The following is a 17,374-nucleotide window of genomic DNA, read 5'->3' on the forward strand; positions in this document are numbered from 1 at the left end:
GACTGTGGCTTTTACCGCAACTCTGCGGTTCGTGTTCAGAGGACCTGACCTAACACACACATTAAGGGCACTAAGTGAGACGGAGGGGAAGTCTTTCCTTCCTTTCCTGAGTTTTCACCAGAGCCTATATGTTCCCGGGCTTACTATCTGTATAGATTTCAGTTTTTGCCTTTATTTCTTTAAAATCGCATCAGTTCCATCACTTCCACTTACACTGTCCAAAAGGAAAACTCAGGTGGCGAGAAAGAAAATTTACTCAACCGCCTCTACAGGAAGAAAAAATGCAGGGCTCAATTGAATAGAATTGAATTGAAGTGTAACCAGAGGACTAACACAGTATATCTGATGTTCTCAGATAGCAGGTTGATGCTTGGGATTGGAGGGCGTACTAATACCTGAAAGCATATGAGGCTCAATTTTTCCCTCAGTCTGAGTCAATATTAATAAGGTTTGATCTTTATCTGATCTCTTCACCCCACCAAGGAGAATATAGATGAGATCAGGGCTCTGTTTGAGCAGCAGTTCAATACATCTCAAGCTCAATAACACACGTCAGGCAGCCTGAACAGGATATAGCCTCGCTGCAAATGGTTAAGAGAAATTGGGGGTGGCATTTTGATTTGGTCCTGTGATGAAAAACTTAATAAATGCTTGCTCAAATAACAGCTTGTCTCTTGACATAATTGGGAGGTGTTGGGTATTTGGCTTGTAAATGCCTGTCTCTAACAAACACCTGGTCAGCTTAGTTGGCGAAGCAAATAAAAACACATGCCCCCTGTTAGAGGCTCAATCTGCGCGTCTCTCTCACTCCCCGCCTCCAGATTTAGACTTCTGCAAGAGTGCGCAGATGAGGAGCCCGGACTACCACATCCACCAACAGCAGCAGCAGCAGCAGCAGCATCAGCAGCATCAGGAGGAGGAGGAGGAGGCGCTGTGCTCCGGGCCGGCCGCTCACGTCCACGGCCGCGGCTACTCCCTTGGCGTGAGCTCGGACGTGGAGACGGAGCCGGAGGTGGACCCGTCGCCTGCTCACGGCCTGCAGCACATGTGGATGCGCGGCCTGAAGTCCGAGCAGAGCTCCTGCCTCACGAGCCGCGCCAACTCCGCCCTCTCCCTCACTGACACCGAGCACGACAGGAAGTCTGAGCCTGACAATGGTGAGTGAAAAAAAAAACCTCTTATCACTCTTCAAGAGGATTGACGCCAGTATGTAAATGCACACAGGAGATTAGCCTTGCAGATAGTTTCGTATGAGTTAGCTTGCATTGTTCTGAAGTCAGGCCACTTCTATATTTTACCTTCAAAACTGAATTTCACATTAAATTCTCATCGTTTCATTAAAATGAAAAGAAATTTCTCGCCAAGGAATGCAACAAAACACAACCCATAACATCATGACTCCTTTCAAGCTTTAAGTTACAGCCTTGGGCAATTATATGATTTTTTGAAGTTTTTGAACTAACGCTAATGCTTGAGTTCCTCGTTCTTTGAAGAGCCTTTGATGTGACTAAATGCAGGAATGTGCCTATTGGTTATTTAGCCTCTGAAGTGAGCTGGTAGAGAAGGTGAACCTGGGGATGGAGCCGGAGGAAAGTCCGGTGACGAACACCCACGGCGGCGTGTGTGACTTGGAATAGGATTGAACATCCTTCGGAAGCTGGGGCGGATTTTGGTTCAAGGCTTTGTGGAAAAGAAATTGCAGGGGTCTAGAGTGCCTGACTGGCTGCCTGAGGGCAGCTGACAACCGCCTCTGTGGGGAGACTCTAGCCTGGAAGGAAGGAGAAGTTGAGAGGCGGGGGTGAAGATATGGGGCCAACTAGAGAAGAGTCTGGGATGGTGCCAGCTATCTGTCTTGCACTGCTGGGCTTGGCTGGGCTCCCCGCAGATGGAGAGTTAGTTAGAGGTGCACACAAACAAAGACGGAGCTCTTCAAACCGTCCCCAAGGGCACTGTCTGTTTATGTGCCGCAAAAAAGGTGGAACGCATTCAGTGGCTGAGGGAAGCAAGGGTTATAGAGATAGAGAGAGAGGGAGAGAGAGGTGGGGGAGAAGAGAATTAGAGTCGGAAAGAATAAGAGGAAGGGAGAGCAGAAAAATGCTAATGAGAGAATAGAAATGGTAATGTAATGGTATAATTAGAATGAGAATAAAAGGAAATGAGTGGTTGAGGGTAAAACAGGTGAAGGAGAAGCTGTTTCGAGCGTGCGTTTGACAAAGACGGAGGGAGGGTGAGAAAACTGAGACGGGAGATGGGAGGGATCATGCGAGAAGGGTTTTAGGATGTGCTTGTTTGTGTTTGGGTTGCACCCAGGGGAGCTTTTTAATGACAGGCGGACTGGACAGGGAGTCGGCCTCGTAGAAAATCATACGTTGGAAGAGGGGAGAGAGGGAGAATGAGAGAGAGTGTGGGAGTGAGAGAGAGTAGGAGTGCTTGCAGCATTACACAGTAATCAATTTGTGATGGCTGTGTGCATATGGACCAAAGTTATTACCATTTGGGATGAGGGACTCCATCTTTACCCAGGGTCAGAATTAAAGCTGCGAAAAGGGGGGAAGCAGATGGGAGAGCAGCAGAGGAAACAGAGGAGAGAGAGGATGGATGGAGTCACAGAAATGATAGGGGGGGATTTAAATGTTCAAAGGCTTCCCTCCTACAATGCACCAGGAAAGCTGGTTTATGCATGGATTTCATATGTCACATGATAATTACTGTACGTCCTATGGCTCTCAAAAGTTTGACACACTCTCAAGTGCACACTCCTTCTTTCCACTCACCCCTTCCCTCTGTGTTTTCTGCTCTGCATTGGTATCCTTTACTTGGCAACCCCCGTTTTTATTTTTTTACTTTCAATTTTTTTTGTCTTTCTTTCTTTCTTCCTCTCCGCCACCGGGAGCCCATTTATTCTCATCCTCCTCCTGTCCGTCTCTCTCTCTGACACATGGCCAGGTGTGTCCATGCGTGGCATCCTCTAATAGGAAATGCATTATGGATGTCACATTTCTCTCCATCAGCACAACAAAGTCTCGCACGCCCCTCTGTTCCCGGCGATAATGAAAGTTAGAGCCACTCGCGAAAAGATGTTGGCGTAAAGGGGCTGGAATCAAAACGCTAACGTCCCTGCCAAAATGAAAGTGCATTTTAAGTCGGCCCGACCTTGCACTCCCATTGTCTTCGGCGCTCGCCCCCCCTCCCTCAAACCCATTAATGATGTCAGCTTCAGATTGGCAGGAATCCTTTTGTTCCTGGTCTGATTGAAGCTGACAAGTCAATTTAGTCACCGCATGGGTGTGTGTGTAAGTGTGTGTGTGTATATATATATATATATATAGCGAAAGAGAGAGGTGTGTGTGTGAGAAAAATAGAGAGAGGGCGCAGCAGATTAAGAAAGAGTAACAGAGGAAGAGATCTGGTTTGTGTGTGCAGCTTCGTTTGTACAGATGTCTGTCTTTTATTCTCTTTCATGTATGTATGTGTCTGTGATGGGCGGTGGCAATGGCGGCGGCGGCGGCAGTGGTGGGGGGGAGGGGTACACGTCCTCCCTTGAGGAGGGCTGTAGGAATCCTGGCGAACCAGTCAGACCTGCTGACAAACTCGGGAAAACATCAACACCCCGAATCGACGACGGTGCACTGCAAGAACGGAGGAGATTGGCAGTAGAAAGACAAAGTGCAGTTCAGCTAGAGTTTATTACCGACAGAGGCACACGCCTATGGATAGACATGCACTGTATGGCCAAAACGTGCACCCGGCTGCGTTTATTAAACATGTCAGTGTAAAACCATGTGCACTAATTTGTTGGAACCTGGCTGCAGGGATGCACCCATTCAGCCAAAATAACATTAATGAGGTCAACACTGACGCTGAGCAACAAGGGCTCGGTTGCGTTCACTGTTCCCATTCACTCTAAACGCTCTTGGATGGGCTTTGACTGAAGTGTTGCCACAGAGCTGGAATTAAAATCCTCCCCGGACCTGAAAGTGAATGTTAGTTTGACCGTATTATACAGTGCATAGGTGACTACACGCGCATATCGAGCCTTTTTTTATTGCTTAATATTGAAAGAATAGATATAAAGTATTAGCTTTCTTGCAGAGAGTTGGATTAGAATATAAATACCACCCTCATGTCTGTCTGTTACCAGGGTTACAAACTTTACCGCCAGCTGTAGTAAGATTTCCGTGGGTTTGAGGATGAGCCAAACCACGGACGAAAGAACACAAACTATTTAAGTGGCTAGACACCGCTAGAAGTTGCAGAGAAAATAGATATTTTATTTAAGAAAAAAAACAACAACTATAACATGTACTTCTGACTTTCAACAGTAAAATATGTTGAACTTTTACTTTTAACAAGTATGAGATAAAGCGTGATCTCGGGACTCATCCAAAGCAATCTGCTGTTTGAACCTCACAAATCTGCCCTTTGTGTCAGGGATAGTTAACATTTATGATTAATTAAGGATGTTGTCCTTTGGGCATGGACGGATGTGTGTCATTCCTGCTGCTGTATGATCAGCCAATCAGTCACGGCCCTTGAGGGGCAATTCACTTATAGTACATGCAGTTCATTGACACATTAAACATAAAGAAGAGCTACAGGTATATTATTAAGTATTGAACCCAAAGGAACAGTTATGGAGTTGTATTTTTGTGGACATTTCAATTCGCAATTGATCTTAAGCTTCATTTAGAGTACTAGACGCCGTAACTCACGCATGTAGCCTACGCTGGTGCGAGCCATTTATACTTGTGCACTCGTCAGTCTTGCTCGCTCTGTAAAAACGCCACCCAAACACTAGTTGGCAAAACAAACAATTTGAAAATTGCAGAGATGGAGAAGCAGCCGGAAATACTAAATTACTACTACTTCCAAGGGGACCAATTACAGCTCTTGCTGGCTGTGTCGTGGCGACACATGGTTCCATTTCTGGGGAGGTGCACGTCAGCTATGGCGCTAGGGTCCGCGTATGCTCTGCGCTGTCGCCGTAGATACAGCGTCAAATTGACGTAGCAGTCTAAACCACCTATTATACTGTAAATCTATCTCTATATTCTGGGCTCTCTGTGATGTTAATGAACCAGCTTTGAACCTGTTGCTGCTCAAATGCGTAAGAAAGCTCGACGCTGCCACTTTACAGAGCACGAGAGCGGTCGGAAATCTGCCGCAACGCCAGCAAACAATTAGCCTATTTCACTGCGGACAGCCTGGCTCGGCGTAGCAGGGAAAAAGAACAGGTGTGGCACAGTTCCATTAAATGTCCCAGTAAGCCGTGACAGCGAACCAGCATGCACAAAAGTGGGACCTCCCCTGTGCGGAAGACAACAATCATTAACACACCTGTGCTTCCCCTATTGTGACAAGTCCAGATGTCTGCCCCGGAAAAGGCCTGTTAGTTTATTATTAGCATGAAGAATGTAAGTAAAAAGAAAGTGGCCTGACTCACTGGAGAGTTGTTTGTTTAATCCGTAAGCCAACAGACAGGAAAAGACAATTTAGGGTTTTTAAAAGAAGTTACATGGTGTTCTAAATATCTTATTGACGCACAACAGGTTCCAATCAGCTCGGATTCTATTTATAGCGTCTCTGCTTTTTGACAAAGACTTCAGGAAGTCCATGTACCTGTCAGTTATTCCACTGTTGTTTCCTCATGGATTAAGTGAAGAAGAGTGGGTTAATAAGCTTTAGAGTTGTTGGTCACTGACTCTGGCGCTCAGTCACTGGGAGGGAGTACGACAATAAAACGCAGAGGAAAAAGGACGACTAAGAGCAGATGGATGTCAGTCTGCTGAATTACTGCAATGTGGAATAATAAAAAAAAATGACATTAGCTGCATTATCTGGGTTACAACACCATCCTATAATGAGATGCTAATTAGTTGACAATTTTGTCGTTAGTTTAATCAGTTTTCCTCTTCTCTCTCTTCTCCCTTTTATCTTTTTTTCCCCCCCTCCACTTCTGCGATTGACACATTGGCATGTAGCAGACAGCCTCCTGGTTTTACATCGCTGCACTTTTCATATTCCGTGCTTCGAGCAGAAGGGGTTCTGAGGCAATTGAAAACAGCAGTCCTGTGAAAGGCCCTATCACTCATTATAGCAGATAACTTTCTGTGCTAAAATGCAAATATCTGTGTAATTACCATGGCCCGACTAAGCACTTGGTCCTGACTGGGCTGCAGGACATCCATTATTATTTTTTTTTTTTTTAAAAACTTGACAGCTCCCTTATAACTGTCTGATCACAGCGCTAAATTAGTACACTAGAAAGGTTTTGAGTGTTCCATTTCCACCATACTTTGCAGATAATGGTTTGAAGAAGATGGGTTTTTGAAATTGCCTCATACATTTAGAGTCCCCGTGTTGGCAATCAAGCCTTATGAACGCAGTAGTACAGAAAGATGGTTGAGTATGGATGCGATTCCCACGCAACGAGACAGGTCAGTCTGGATCTGTTGATCGGACCGGGCGGTTAAACAAACTAAACACAACAGAACAGAACTCAGAACTGAAATGCAGTTCGGCAGATTTTAAACGACGCTACCTCTAAGTAAAAAATGAACAATACATTTACATTACAATGATGATTAATGTGACAGGTGAATCCCTGTGTATTTCGCAGAAAATTAGAAATCTGGTGTCTGTGGTGATATTCCTGTTCCAGCGTACCATTTAGCAGAAGATTTTATGTCAACCAGCAAGGATTTGTAAACCCTTTATTGGGCACTCATTGAAATAGTTGGAAACTCTAAAATGTTGTTATTGTAGGTCATAAGAACTAAGCCTTTTTTTTTTACTTTTGTGACATTTTTCAATGTAGAAAATCAGGTCAGTGAAGTTACCGTATATAGTTCCTTACCCTTTAGTGGTAAAACAGTGTAAACATGTATTTAGACCATCAGAACATAAGTGCATTAGGCTGCTTCTTTGCGGTAGCAGCAGTTACGCTGAGTGTTCATGCAGAGGTGGACCTTGCAGACCACATTCGACCTGAGAATGTCGCCTTGATCTTCACTGACTTGCTGGGTGAAAACCACATGCTTCTCGACCTCACTGAGAGGCACGGGGACGCCATTTAAAATGTGTGTGGACGTTACCAAATATGGTTCCTCGCCCTGTAAAGGGTTAAGCGAAGCAGAGGTAGGGAGCAACCGAAATAATGGGAGATGGAGAAGTGTACAGCGACTAGGAGTATGGCTGAGCGAGAGTTACAAATGTAACCTACATTTACGTTCTGTGGGATCAGGAAGAATGAAACAGAATTGGGGAGGCTGAAAAAAAGAGAACGGGTTTAAGGACTGTAGACATACATCATAGTGTTGTGATGTAATTACGTGCACCACCAGATGGTTCTGTATAAGTAAACGATGTACATTTGCATTTATCTTTCAGCATTGTCTTTATTCTACACGAAGCAGGCTGGTGTTATATGGATTTTTTTTTTTTTTTTTTCAAGGTACGGATGTTACTAAATGAATATTAAAAACCTTAGATCTAACACCTAGTTTAAGACAAAGTAATTGGAACAGAAGTGCAATTCATTAATTTCTTTACACTCGACAGCCTGCGACTCGACGTGAACACACACATTTCTCGTAACAAAATTTCTCCCCAGCCATAATACATCTATTCATGTGTATGCATTTTTCATCTGTGGAACTGGATTATTCCATGTAGGTTTCTTCTCAAATGTTAGAATTGTTTATTATTATTATTATTATTTTACATCTTCGGGAAACTGAAACCATTTTAGATTTTTAGTGCTGGTCTCACAAAGGAATAATGAAGACGTCTCAAACAGCTCCATTTTTTTTTTGTCACAGTTCGGGCATGAAGAATTAATTAACTAATCGGAAAATGATTTTTTAGATTATGTGATTATGAAAAAAAATGGTTGAGCTAAAAAGTAAAAAAAATAAATAAATAAACCAATACAGGAGATAGCAGCCTCCTTCATGTGTCCCAGTTTGCTGGAATGTTTTCCAACTACATTGTACACTTACTGCTAATTTAAAATGCACTATAATTACTAGAGAATGGGGCCACTAGGCTTTTTTTAACACATCTATCCTCTCTCATTTCCATTTTCTCTTACTGTGCTTGTCAAATAAATGAAAGATAAGCAAAATGAATGAGAGTGTGAGCGTCACTTGTAACGGAGTAGATGCGGCCAGGTCTTTACTTACCAGCTAAGTAAACGAGCCATTTTTGCCCCAGAAATAGCTGCTATTAGACCTTCAAATTAAGTAATTTAAGATATATTTCTACGCTGTAGATGTCCTTGCCTTGAAACAAGACAAGCTTGAATGTTACCTCAAACATAAATGTTACATGGTGGATATAAACTAGGTTGCTCGGGGGCTCGGGGGACCGCACAATGTCATAGAGGGCCCTCATATCCTTTATAAACATGGCCCATTATATTTTTATAATGATGTGCCAAAGTTTTTCAGTTAAGTTTGACCAAGCTGTGCTCAAGTAAGAAGAATTGTAGAAGGTTAGCAAGGGCATGGAGACAAAGGCTGCGCGAGTTGGGTAAGAAAGAAAAAAAAAACTGACCATACGGTTTAATGAGCAAGCGCACGGCACAAAGAAAGACAAAGAGAGGGCACAGAGAGGAGAGGGGAAGGCAGAGAGGCTCGCTGGCGAGTGAAGACATTGCGCTGGATGTTAGGGAGCCGTCATTTAAAAAAATACTGGCGAGTTTTAAATTAATTTTGGTTAGCAGTGATTTGAAATGTGTTAAAGACGTGTTTGAAATACCATTTCGTTGCACTGATGGAATGCGGTGAAACAGCAACAGGTGTTGCTCAGAATTAGATTTCAGATGGGAATCAGATTTTAAGGATTTCTCTAATTCATGATGCAATTCTGACATTTATTAGGCAATCTGGACTTTTAATTAGATAGTGGGGGAATTACAAATGTTTCATGTAAGCTCTCTTATCCAGGGGTGTCAGATAAGAGCGCTCAAGCAATGTGATTGAAATGGATTTTATGTGTTTTTCCTCCGTCTGATGTTGAAAGACACAAATCTCCTTTTGGCAGCTCTGCGGCCGCGATAACCTCGGCGGAATCCGGAGACTACAATGCCTTCTAAAATAGAGACATCTGCAAATGTGCGAACGTAACCGCAACTGCGGACACGCACAGACACACGAGCAGCTTCCTACTGTCTCCTCCGGCCTCCCCGGTGTGTTTGTGTGCGCGTGCGAGCGCCGGACTAAGTGGCCACATCAGGCAAACAGCCGCGTACTCTAACTCCCTTCTTGCCTTCCCATGGCCCAAGGGGTTTTGCAGGAATGGATTTGTCTATTAGCTCGTAAAGAACATTGCTCAGTGCCATATCGATCATCTGAGCTGTAACGTTTAGGGTCTTTAAGTTGTAGAGTTGATCTAGTGGTACATGGACTCCCCTGGCTATTTTACCAGAGTGAGAGATGATCAACTTAACCCTGGTGCTGCGCTTGGCCAGAGGAAACACTATAAACACGTCCGCTGGAGCCAGAAACCGTTTTTATTGAACCGCACGTTCGGACATCCGGGAGAGGCTGAAGAGCTACTATGAATCCGCCAGGTGCCTTGTTGCGGCTGCGGCGCACTTGTGTGGTTTCCCTCTCCTTTAATAGCAGCCTCATCACACAGTTAGCCATGCAGGCCTGTGTTCTTGACAAGCTGTCAGGATGTTGGACCCCACCCTGTTGTCCTAATGATAAACCTTTACAGCTCACTGATCCAGAGGAGGACTCACTGGACTGTACTGCCGGTTGATGGGGGGTAAGGGGTGTGTGTTTTATGCTCGTGGTTGCGTGCGTGAGCTAGAGAGTAAGCGCTGGAGTGATCATTTTCTCTTTGGCCCCCTCTGCAAACGCTCATGCCCCTCCTCCAGTCTCATCTCGCCGCCATGGCAACAGTCATCAAATCAGAACATCGGCAGCGGCTTTCATCTCACGCTGTCCGCTGCCTGCCTACAGGCTGTCTGTATACATAAACTGTGTGATGGAAACATCACAGAGTCCGTCCGCTACTTGCCATTTTAATAAGCGGCCACATCCCGCACAGTGGCCCCGCTCACCTACACAGCAGAGGAGGTGAGAGGCAAGCTTTTTTTTTTTTTTTTTTAATAAACAGTCAAATAAGCGGGCTTAAAACTGTTTTTAGCTCCCAGCGCTGTTGGAGTATTAAAATGAGAGGAGAGCACGGTGAGTGGCACATGAATAAGCTCTACAGCAGAAAGGAACAATAGCCCTGAGAGTGTACCGAGAGATTAGTGCAAATCAGAGTGTTCTGCACCGGGGGAAGAGGCTGAGAGGGGGTGGAGGACACAAAGGTGCCTGTTTGGACACAGACACACACACACATGCTCAGATAGATGCCCACACATGCTCCTACTGTTTTGTTTTGGGGTCAGTGTGTGGTGTGTATTTTGGATTTGTGTTAGAAAGTACAGCCATAACACGGCTGAACTGAGAAGGATGTTGTTGCCATGGAGTGGAGAGCGAAATAAACATTTTTTTTTTTAATGATATGGAAAATGTTTCCGCGCAGGCATTGAGGAACGACACTGGCTTTCATGAATGAACATCTAGAAATCCTAAATGAGCAATTAAAGAGAAAGGATAAGAGACGTAAACAAACCGAGACCTTTGTACCCCGCACAATAACATCCTTGGCGTGGATGAATCTGACCTGTCGCTGAGCACGCTTCCTCTGTGAAAAAAAAAAAAAGCTCCTCGTCTGAATAATGAACCCACAGGTTCATTGTTTGTCTGATAATCAGAATTGTCATCCGGGCCTGCACAGGGATTTGAATACATTTGCGAAGAGCATGTCACTGGTAGTAATGACAGCGTAGCGGTTTCCCCGGCGTTAACAATCGCTGCCATTTTAGTTTAACTGCTTGTGGTGATGGCCTCTCCTCCGCCCCGGCCCTTGTGATGCAGGACAGCCCGGGGATGCTTCTCTGCCATGGCTGCGTCACTGCCTCGTGTTAAAGGCTTCCATCGCGGTCGCGGTGCCAGTAGTAAAGGCTGTTGTTACATGGCACGGTGCCCTGAGCCTGTCAGACCTCCGGGGCGTGCGCACCACCTGTCATTATCAGCGCACGGCCCTGGCAGCTACGGACGGCTAATGGTCCACTGGGTCTCGCCCAACAATCTGCTGACCAGTATGAGCGCTGCTGGTTGCATGGCTGGACACCTGCGCGCGCACGCATGACCACACAGAAAGGACAAGGTATGCGCATCTAAAAAAGCGTGAGGGAAAAGGACAAAAAAAAAAAAAAAAAAGTGATACATGAGTCTATTTCATTCCTTCACTTTTGCCCTGGGACGGACTTCCTCTGCTCACTGGAGAATTATCTGAATGATTTATAGGATTCGAGTGGAGCTTTTGTCACAGACAGCTTTTAATTGAAAACGCCACAATAGGACTTTGGAAAGCCATTAATTGTTACGGTTAATTAAGGTAAACATTAAATGAAGAGATTTTTAATTGGTTTCTCTTGATGAGGGTAGGGATCTGGGGTGACCACAATCTGCATATGTAAATAACTGAATACTCCTCCAGGCCTTGGCTTAACTCTCTCTGCCTCAGAGTCCTGTCTCTGTCTCGCTCTCTCCCTTCCTCTGTTTCTGTTTGTTTTCCTCTGTTTCTGTTTCCCTCTCTCTCTGCACACACGGTGCACGCGCGCAAACACAGCCCAGACTCGCGTCACCTTGCGCCCCAGCCCAGCTGCCGGAGACACAAATGGGGTGCTTTACTCGAGTGGCATTGATGTGATGTATGTGCGTGCTAAATGCTAAACTGGCGGTCCCCGAAGAGATACGTTTGTTAAGATGAGACATGACAGATTGGCACAAGACATCACCTTCATCTTTACAATACGCAGAATTATCCCAAGGCCTCCGTAGCCCACGCAGGCGCCGTGTTTAATTTTAGCTTTTCATTTCTGAAAGAAGGACTTCTGTCGGCGCGTGTGTGTGCCCAGTGGTGCTCGGCGCAGACAGTTTGATGAACCACTTTCCCCTTGTGTTAAAGATTCATTCATCCGCTGTCATGCCGTGACAAAGATTGCAATGTGTGCATATAGAAAACATCACAAACACATAAAATAGCTTTCGTGTGTCCCCTGAACAGCTGCCACCTGAGCCTGAGGAGAGGGCGCCCAGTATCTTTGCCTGATAGATCGACACAACACCAGATAGATAATCACGCCATTAAATAAATAGCTTCTTAAAATGCTTCAAAAATGCTGCTAAAAGCGTGAGCATTTTTACGAGAGACGTGGGAAAAGAGAGTGGCGCTATCAGGGGGAAGGAACTGAATGTGCATTGCGGTGTCTCCAGGTGAACGTGTATGCGCATGTGCGTGCGAAGCAGGCAGACAATTGGACGGCAGCTTGGTCACCCGGTCACCCCGCCGCAGTAGAAAAGCTCCTCACGGCCAATGCGGGGCTCTTGCCAGTGTTTCACAAAAACAGAATGTGCTGGCGCTGTCCAAACAGATGCTCAATGCCATTTCCAGATAGTGTTTATGTGCGCGCGCGCGGTGGGTGGGGTGAGTGTGTGTGCGTCCGCGGGCCTCCGAGGGAGTGCGCACTTTGTACTAATGTCTGCGTGTGCGTGCATTCTGATCCAAACAGATGTTTGCTTTTTCCCCAATATGTGTGTACTAGCAAAATCAGATCAACACCAGCCGGCGCAGCGAGCCTGGCCAAGGTGGATAATATTCAGTGGATGCCGTGGCCAATACACACACGCACACAACACTGAGGAGACTACGTGGAACGACATGTAGAAAGAGCACATGCAAGCAGACCTTTACATAAAACATACAGGAGCATTTTATGCTTTAGCTGACTCCATGAAATGCATGCGACCCGCAGATTAACGACACGTGAATCACCGTGATTGCAAGTAACTTAGCGATTGCAAGAAACTGCAAGCAATCAGCGGTATCTAGATATATACACTTTCCTCCCAAGCGGAGGGTCGACAGAGGAGCTGATTTCCCATATCCTAAAAAAACACCCCTGTCCCGTCCCAGTCCTTGAAGACTCACTCTTATTCCATGTGCATGTTGTGATTTCTAAGAGAGTGGGAGGGTTGTAATCATAATGCAGTGAATTTTGATTCAATACTTGTCGCTCTCGACTCTTAGGAACTGAAATTTGACTTTAAAAAATGTCAGACTAACCTTGATATTTACAAAAGGCCTGTCATAAAAGGCTTTGCCGTTGGATTTTTTCCCATTAATGGCATTTGAATTTTGGTGGAAACAACTTGATCCATCAATCCATACACATCATGCGCTTGTCAGCTGGATGCAAGCAACCAATAACCTACAATGATTCCTTTTTTCCGACATTTTCCCTGCCCTGACTCCTCATCCCATGGGAAACTCGCAGGATTCCTGAAAAAATGCCCCTCCTCTTCGACTAAGTAAGGGTAGTCCCATTGCACCTTTTTGGAAACATGATCAGTGATACTCACCAGTGAATCTTCACAGCTTTGGTCATTGAAAGGAGAAAGGAGGGGTAGGGTGTGGCTGAAAAATAGAGGCCAGGACACTGAGTCATTTGTCCTGGCTGAGATGCACCATATAGCGCTGCTATGTTTAAACATCTAATAAACAGCTCCATCACGGACGACAGACATTAGCTAAGCTACACTACAAACAATCCCATGGCCTGTTTCTTACGGCGATCAAGGGACTTTTCGTGCCTGTTGTGCCACCATAGTAGGCCAGTTTACAATTGCCTTTATCTCGTCATTGCTCGGTTTAAAGTGTTCCCACACAGCTGAGGCCTTCAGCGTGTCGCCATGGTTTAAACAGCTACGGTGAACTGAAGCGTCACAGCCCGAGGTTCGCCGTTCTGCTGTGAGCGAGGGGGGTTTTAGGCATCCAAACTGAGATGGTGTACTTCCACATTTTAGTAGTAGAATTAAAAAGATTACTGTTAAAATGTGGAGGTATACCTTCTCAGTTTGAGTGAAATTAATTCATTATCTGTTACTGCTTGTCCTCTAGAGGGTCACAAGAAGGTTAGAGCCTATCCCTGCAAGATCGCCAGTCTATCACAGAGCTAATATAAAAATACAAAAAACGAAGAAAAGAATTTCCAACCGCCAAAATTGAAAACCTTTTGGGTCCAGCTCTACTTCCAAGTTCCCAAGTACTCCTTAATTAAAAGCTACTTGTACTTGTGCTACTTGTACTTGTTCCAGACCGTGTCCAATTTGGCCGACTTCATACCTGTGCTTCGCAACATGATGAGTGGATCAAGTGTTACGCTCTTTCATAGATTGCATTGCCGAAGAGTATATCAGGCAGCTGAAACAAACTGAACTAACCAACAGCTGCGGTAAAACGCCGCCTCCACATTAACAGTAGCAGTGGGAATAACCGTCTTTTCCACATTCGCATCACATTCACATGGATATGGATTTTCTGAATTAAGAGATATTAAGATGGTACATTACATCTTTCAAACATTTCCAATGTACGATAGCAATTGATTTTTTTTTTTTTTGTATAGTTCAGTACTGCTACTTTCTGTCTCTGAATACTCACTCCACCGTTTAATCAATACACGCCCACACATCTGCAAGCGTAATGCCGTTATCTAACATTATGTTTGTTGAATCGTGTCATCCTGATGATTGTCTCCCAGTTGTGCGTAGCTGTCATCAATGGCAGATTTTCTTTCTCCCTGGTAACACTATATGAGAGTAAAGCAGCAACGGGCACAAAAATATATATATATCTAGATTATGTTACCAGTGAAGACGCACTACCTTAAAAGCTAAAGAGAACTAGAATCTGTGCAGTAAATGCTATTAGATTACATGAATGGCTGTAACATGACTGGCTACAGTCTTACTCTGCAACATTTGTGCACTGAATACCTACTGTGGCTATTTACAGCCCGCTGAAAATCCCCACACCCAGCGGTGGGTATGAGCGGAAACCTGCATACAGGCACTGCTGCACCTCTGCAAGCAGTTATTATAAGAAAAGAAAAATAATATTATAAAATTCAAGAAAATGAGGAGGTGGTGGGAGTGGGCATAAGGGGCATCATGAATGAATGGACTTAATGTTACTCAGTGGGCCCCGTGTTTATGTACTGTAGCCTTTGTAACAGCCCTGCTTTTAATGTGCGCTTGTTAATTTAGCGCTTCCAAGAGGGAAAGCTCCACCCTCCCCTCAAGTTAATGTTGCCACGCCTGTCAAGCTTTCCATTCCAGCATGAAACATAATAGTTCATAATACTAATGGCGGCAGGTATACGTTGAAAACGTGTAGCGGTTCTTGAAAAAGTTCCTTGATTTCAGGCGGAGGTAGGCATGAGCAGATTTCTCATCTCTGTCTATTCCGCCGTCTGAAACAGCAGCTGTTACTGGCAGATTGCATCTCCTATGGCTAGTTTGCTAATTAAGCCAAAGTTTTCTCCACGACTCTCTGACTGACATTTCATTGTCTGACATGTTACTAAGAGTCTGAGGCCAGAGCTGGATTTACAGAGAAGAAAAACAGCCTCACCGTCTTATCAACAGCACAGACGGCACTGAATATAAAGGAGAATCGCTGTTGTGTTTTGAGGTATGGAGACACGCAGTCCTAATATTTAAAGTATGAAATGTACAAATCCGACTCATATTTCATTCTAACATAATCCTGTAATGTTGGCTGGAGTGTAAACTTTCCAGAATCCAATAAAGACTAGGACCGTGTTTCTAAAATTAGCCTAAAGTCAGACAGAGTATCAGTGTGTACGTATCCAGGACCAACTCCAGAGGATGTTCCAGTCCCAGTTCCACTTCTTTTTTTTTTTCTTACATAACCTGTAATCCTACAAAATGATGTTAGAGTGGCAAGGAAATGATGTTAAACCTTTGGAACGAGGTAGTTTTCTGCATTAATTTGTCTTGTTTGATCTGATCTTTCTCTAAGGGAGAAATATACATACAAACACAATGTGCTTAATGCGCAAACACTTCCAATCTTTTTGCCTTTATTGGAAGTACTTGTTGAAGAACTCATCTCCTTTGGCATTGATTGTCTCATACACGCATTTCTGGTAGCTGCAGATCAAACGTGTACAACTTCGCAGTCAGATTTCGGACCATTCTTCATCACATAACCTTTCTTTTTTTTTTTAAGCTAAGCCATATTATTTCTCTCTTGAGGTCGTTCCACGGTATAAGGTTTAAGGTCTGGACTCTGACTTGGTAAAAGATACCTTGAGGAAATCAATTTACCCTTGATGATGGGTATCCCAGTCCAAAGGCAGCTAAGAATCCGCTAATCATGCTGCTCCACCCGTAGCTCTTTGGGAATGCAGTTCCCTTTTCACGCCATGTAGTCTTGCATCAGTCAGATCTGTAGGCTGTCGCGTGTTCTTGGGTAACAGACAGCGGAGATGCTCAGCATTGGCTTGACAGCGGACATTTTGACTCTCACAGCAGGAGGCGCACTGATGTTTTAATGATGGCTGCATTCCAACTGGCGGTAGATCCTTGACGGGCGCATGCTGGTTCGCTGTCACTGCTTACTGGAACACTTAATGGAACTGTGACATAATTAATTCCACCTTAGCTTTCCCTACTGTGACAATTCAAAATGTCTGCAGTTGAAAAAAAAAGGGGTCTGCTCCTTTAAGCCTTTAGCTGTTACTCAGAGGATCTTTTCTTACCGTGCCGTCTTAGCTGGGCAACCACTTGCCACAGAAATATAGTGTCTTCATTTATAGACATTCTGTTTAACTGTGGACTGATCGATATCGAAATTCTTTCGGGTTACTTTATAACCCTCTCCCGCTTTATGCAAGGCAACAATTCTTGATTGTAGGCCCTCTGGGGCCTTTGTGGAGAAGACAATGCCCCCATCAAATAGTTCTTCTTCTAAGTAGCTTAGTCAAAATGTTTATTTTTCTATATATATATAGTCCAAGTAGTTCTAACTCTTACCTCCATACATGTTTGATGATGTCTGGAGGCCACGGTTGTCATTTTCCTGCCTGCACTATAAATATTTGAATGATACATCCGGCATGGAGAAAAAAAAAACTAAACTACAATTTAAAAGATTGTATTAGTTGTGGTTGTATCCATTTGTCAGAGACAGATGTTTATGCTGCTGGTTGTCGGTGCTAAGATTTGAGAAGCATTTGAGAAGCAGACAAAGTTTTTTAAACCGTTCCCGTTACATTTCTGCTTTTATATTTTGGGTGTAGAAACTTCAAGAAATACATGACCTACAATCTGTCCACACAAAACTACGTGCTTGTGCATATTTTATTATTTTATTTGGATATTATTTTCCAATGGCCTGAGCAGGCGCTGCCCCTACTGTACATGTTCAAGCTGGGTGT

At 44.4% G+C, this 17,374-nt stretch overlaps 1 protein-coding gene across 1 annotated transcript in view; it reads left to right on the plus strand.

Moving 5' to 3' along the window:
• The window catches only part of tenm1 (teneurin transmembrane protein 1), a gene marked incomplete at its 5' end in the record, with an annotated part of 159,791 nt that overhangs the window by 2,641 nt on the left and 139,776 nt on the right, over positions 1 to 17,374 (plus strand). Inside the window, one exon of the mRNA XM_084549760.1 lies at positions 822 to 1,157. Coding sequence (XP_084405886.1) covers positions 822 to 1,157 — 336 coding nt within the window. The remainder of the gene's footprint in view (positions 1 to 821; positions 1,158 to 17,374) is intronic.

Source organism: Chelon labrosus, assembly GCF_963514085.1.
Source record: "Chelon labrosus genome assembly, chromosome: 8".
Classification (NCBI taxonomy): domain Eukaryota; kingdom Metazoa; phylum Chordata; class Actinopteri; order Mugiliformes; family Mugilidae; genus Chelon; species Chelon labrosus.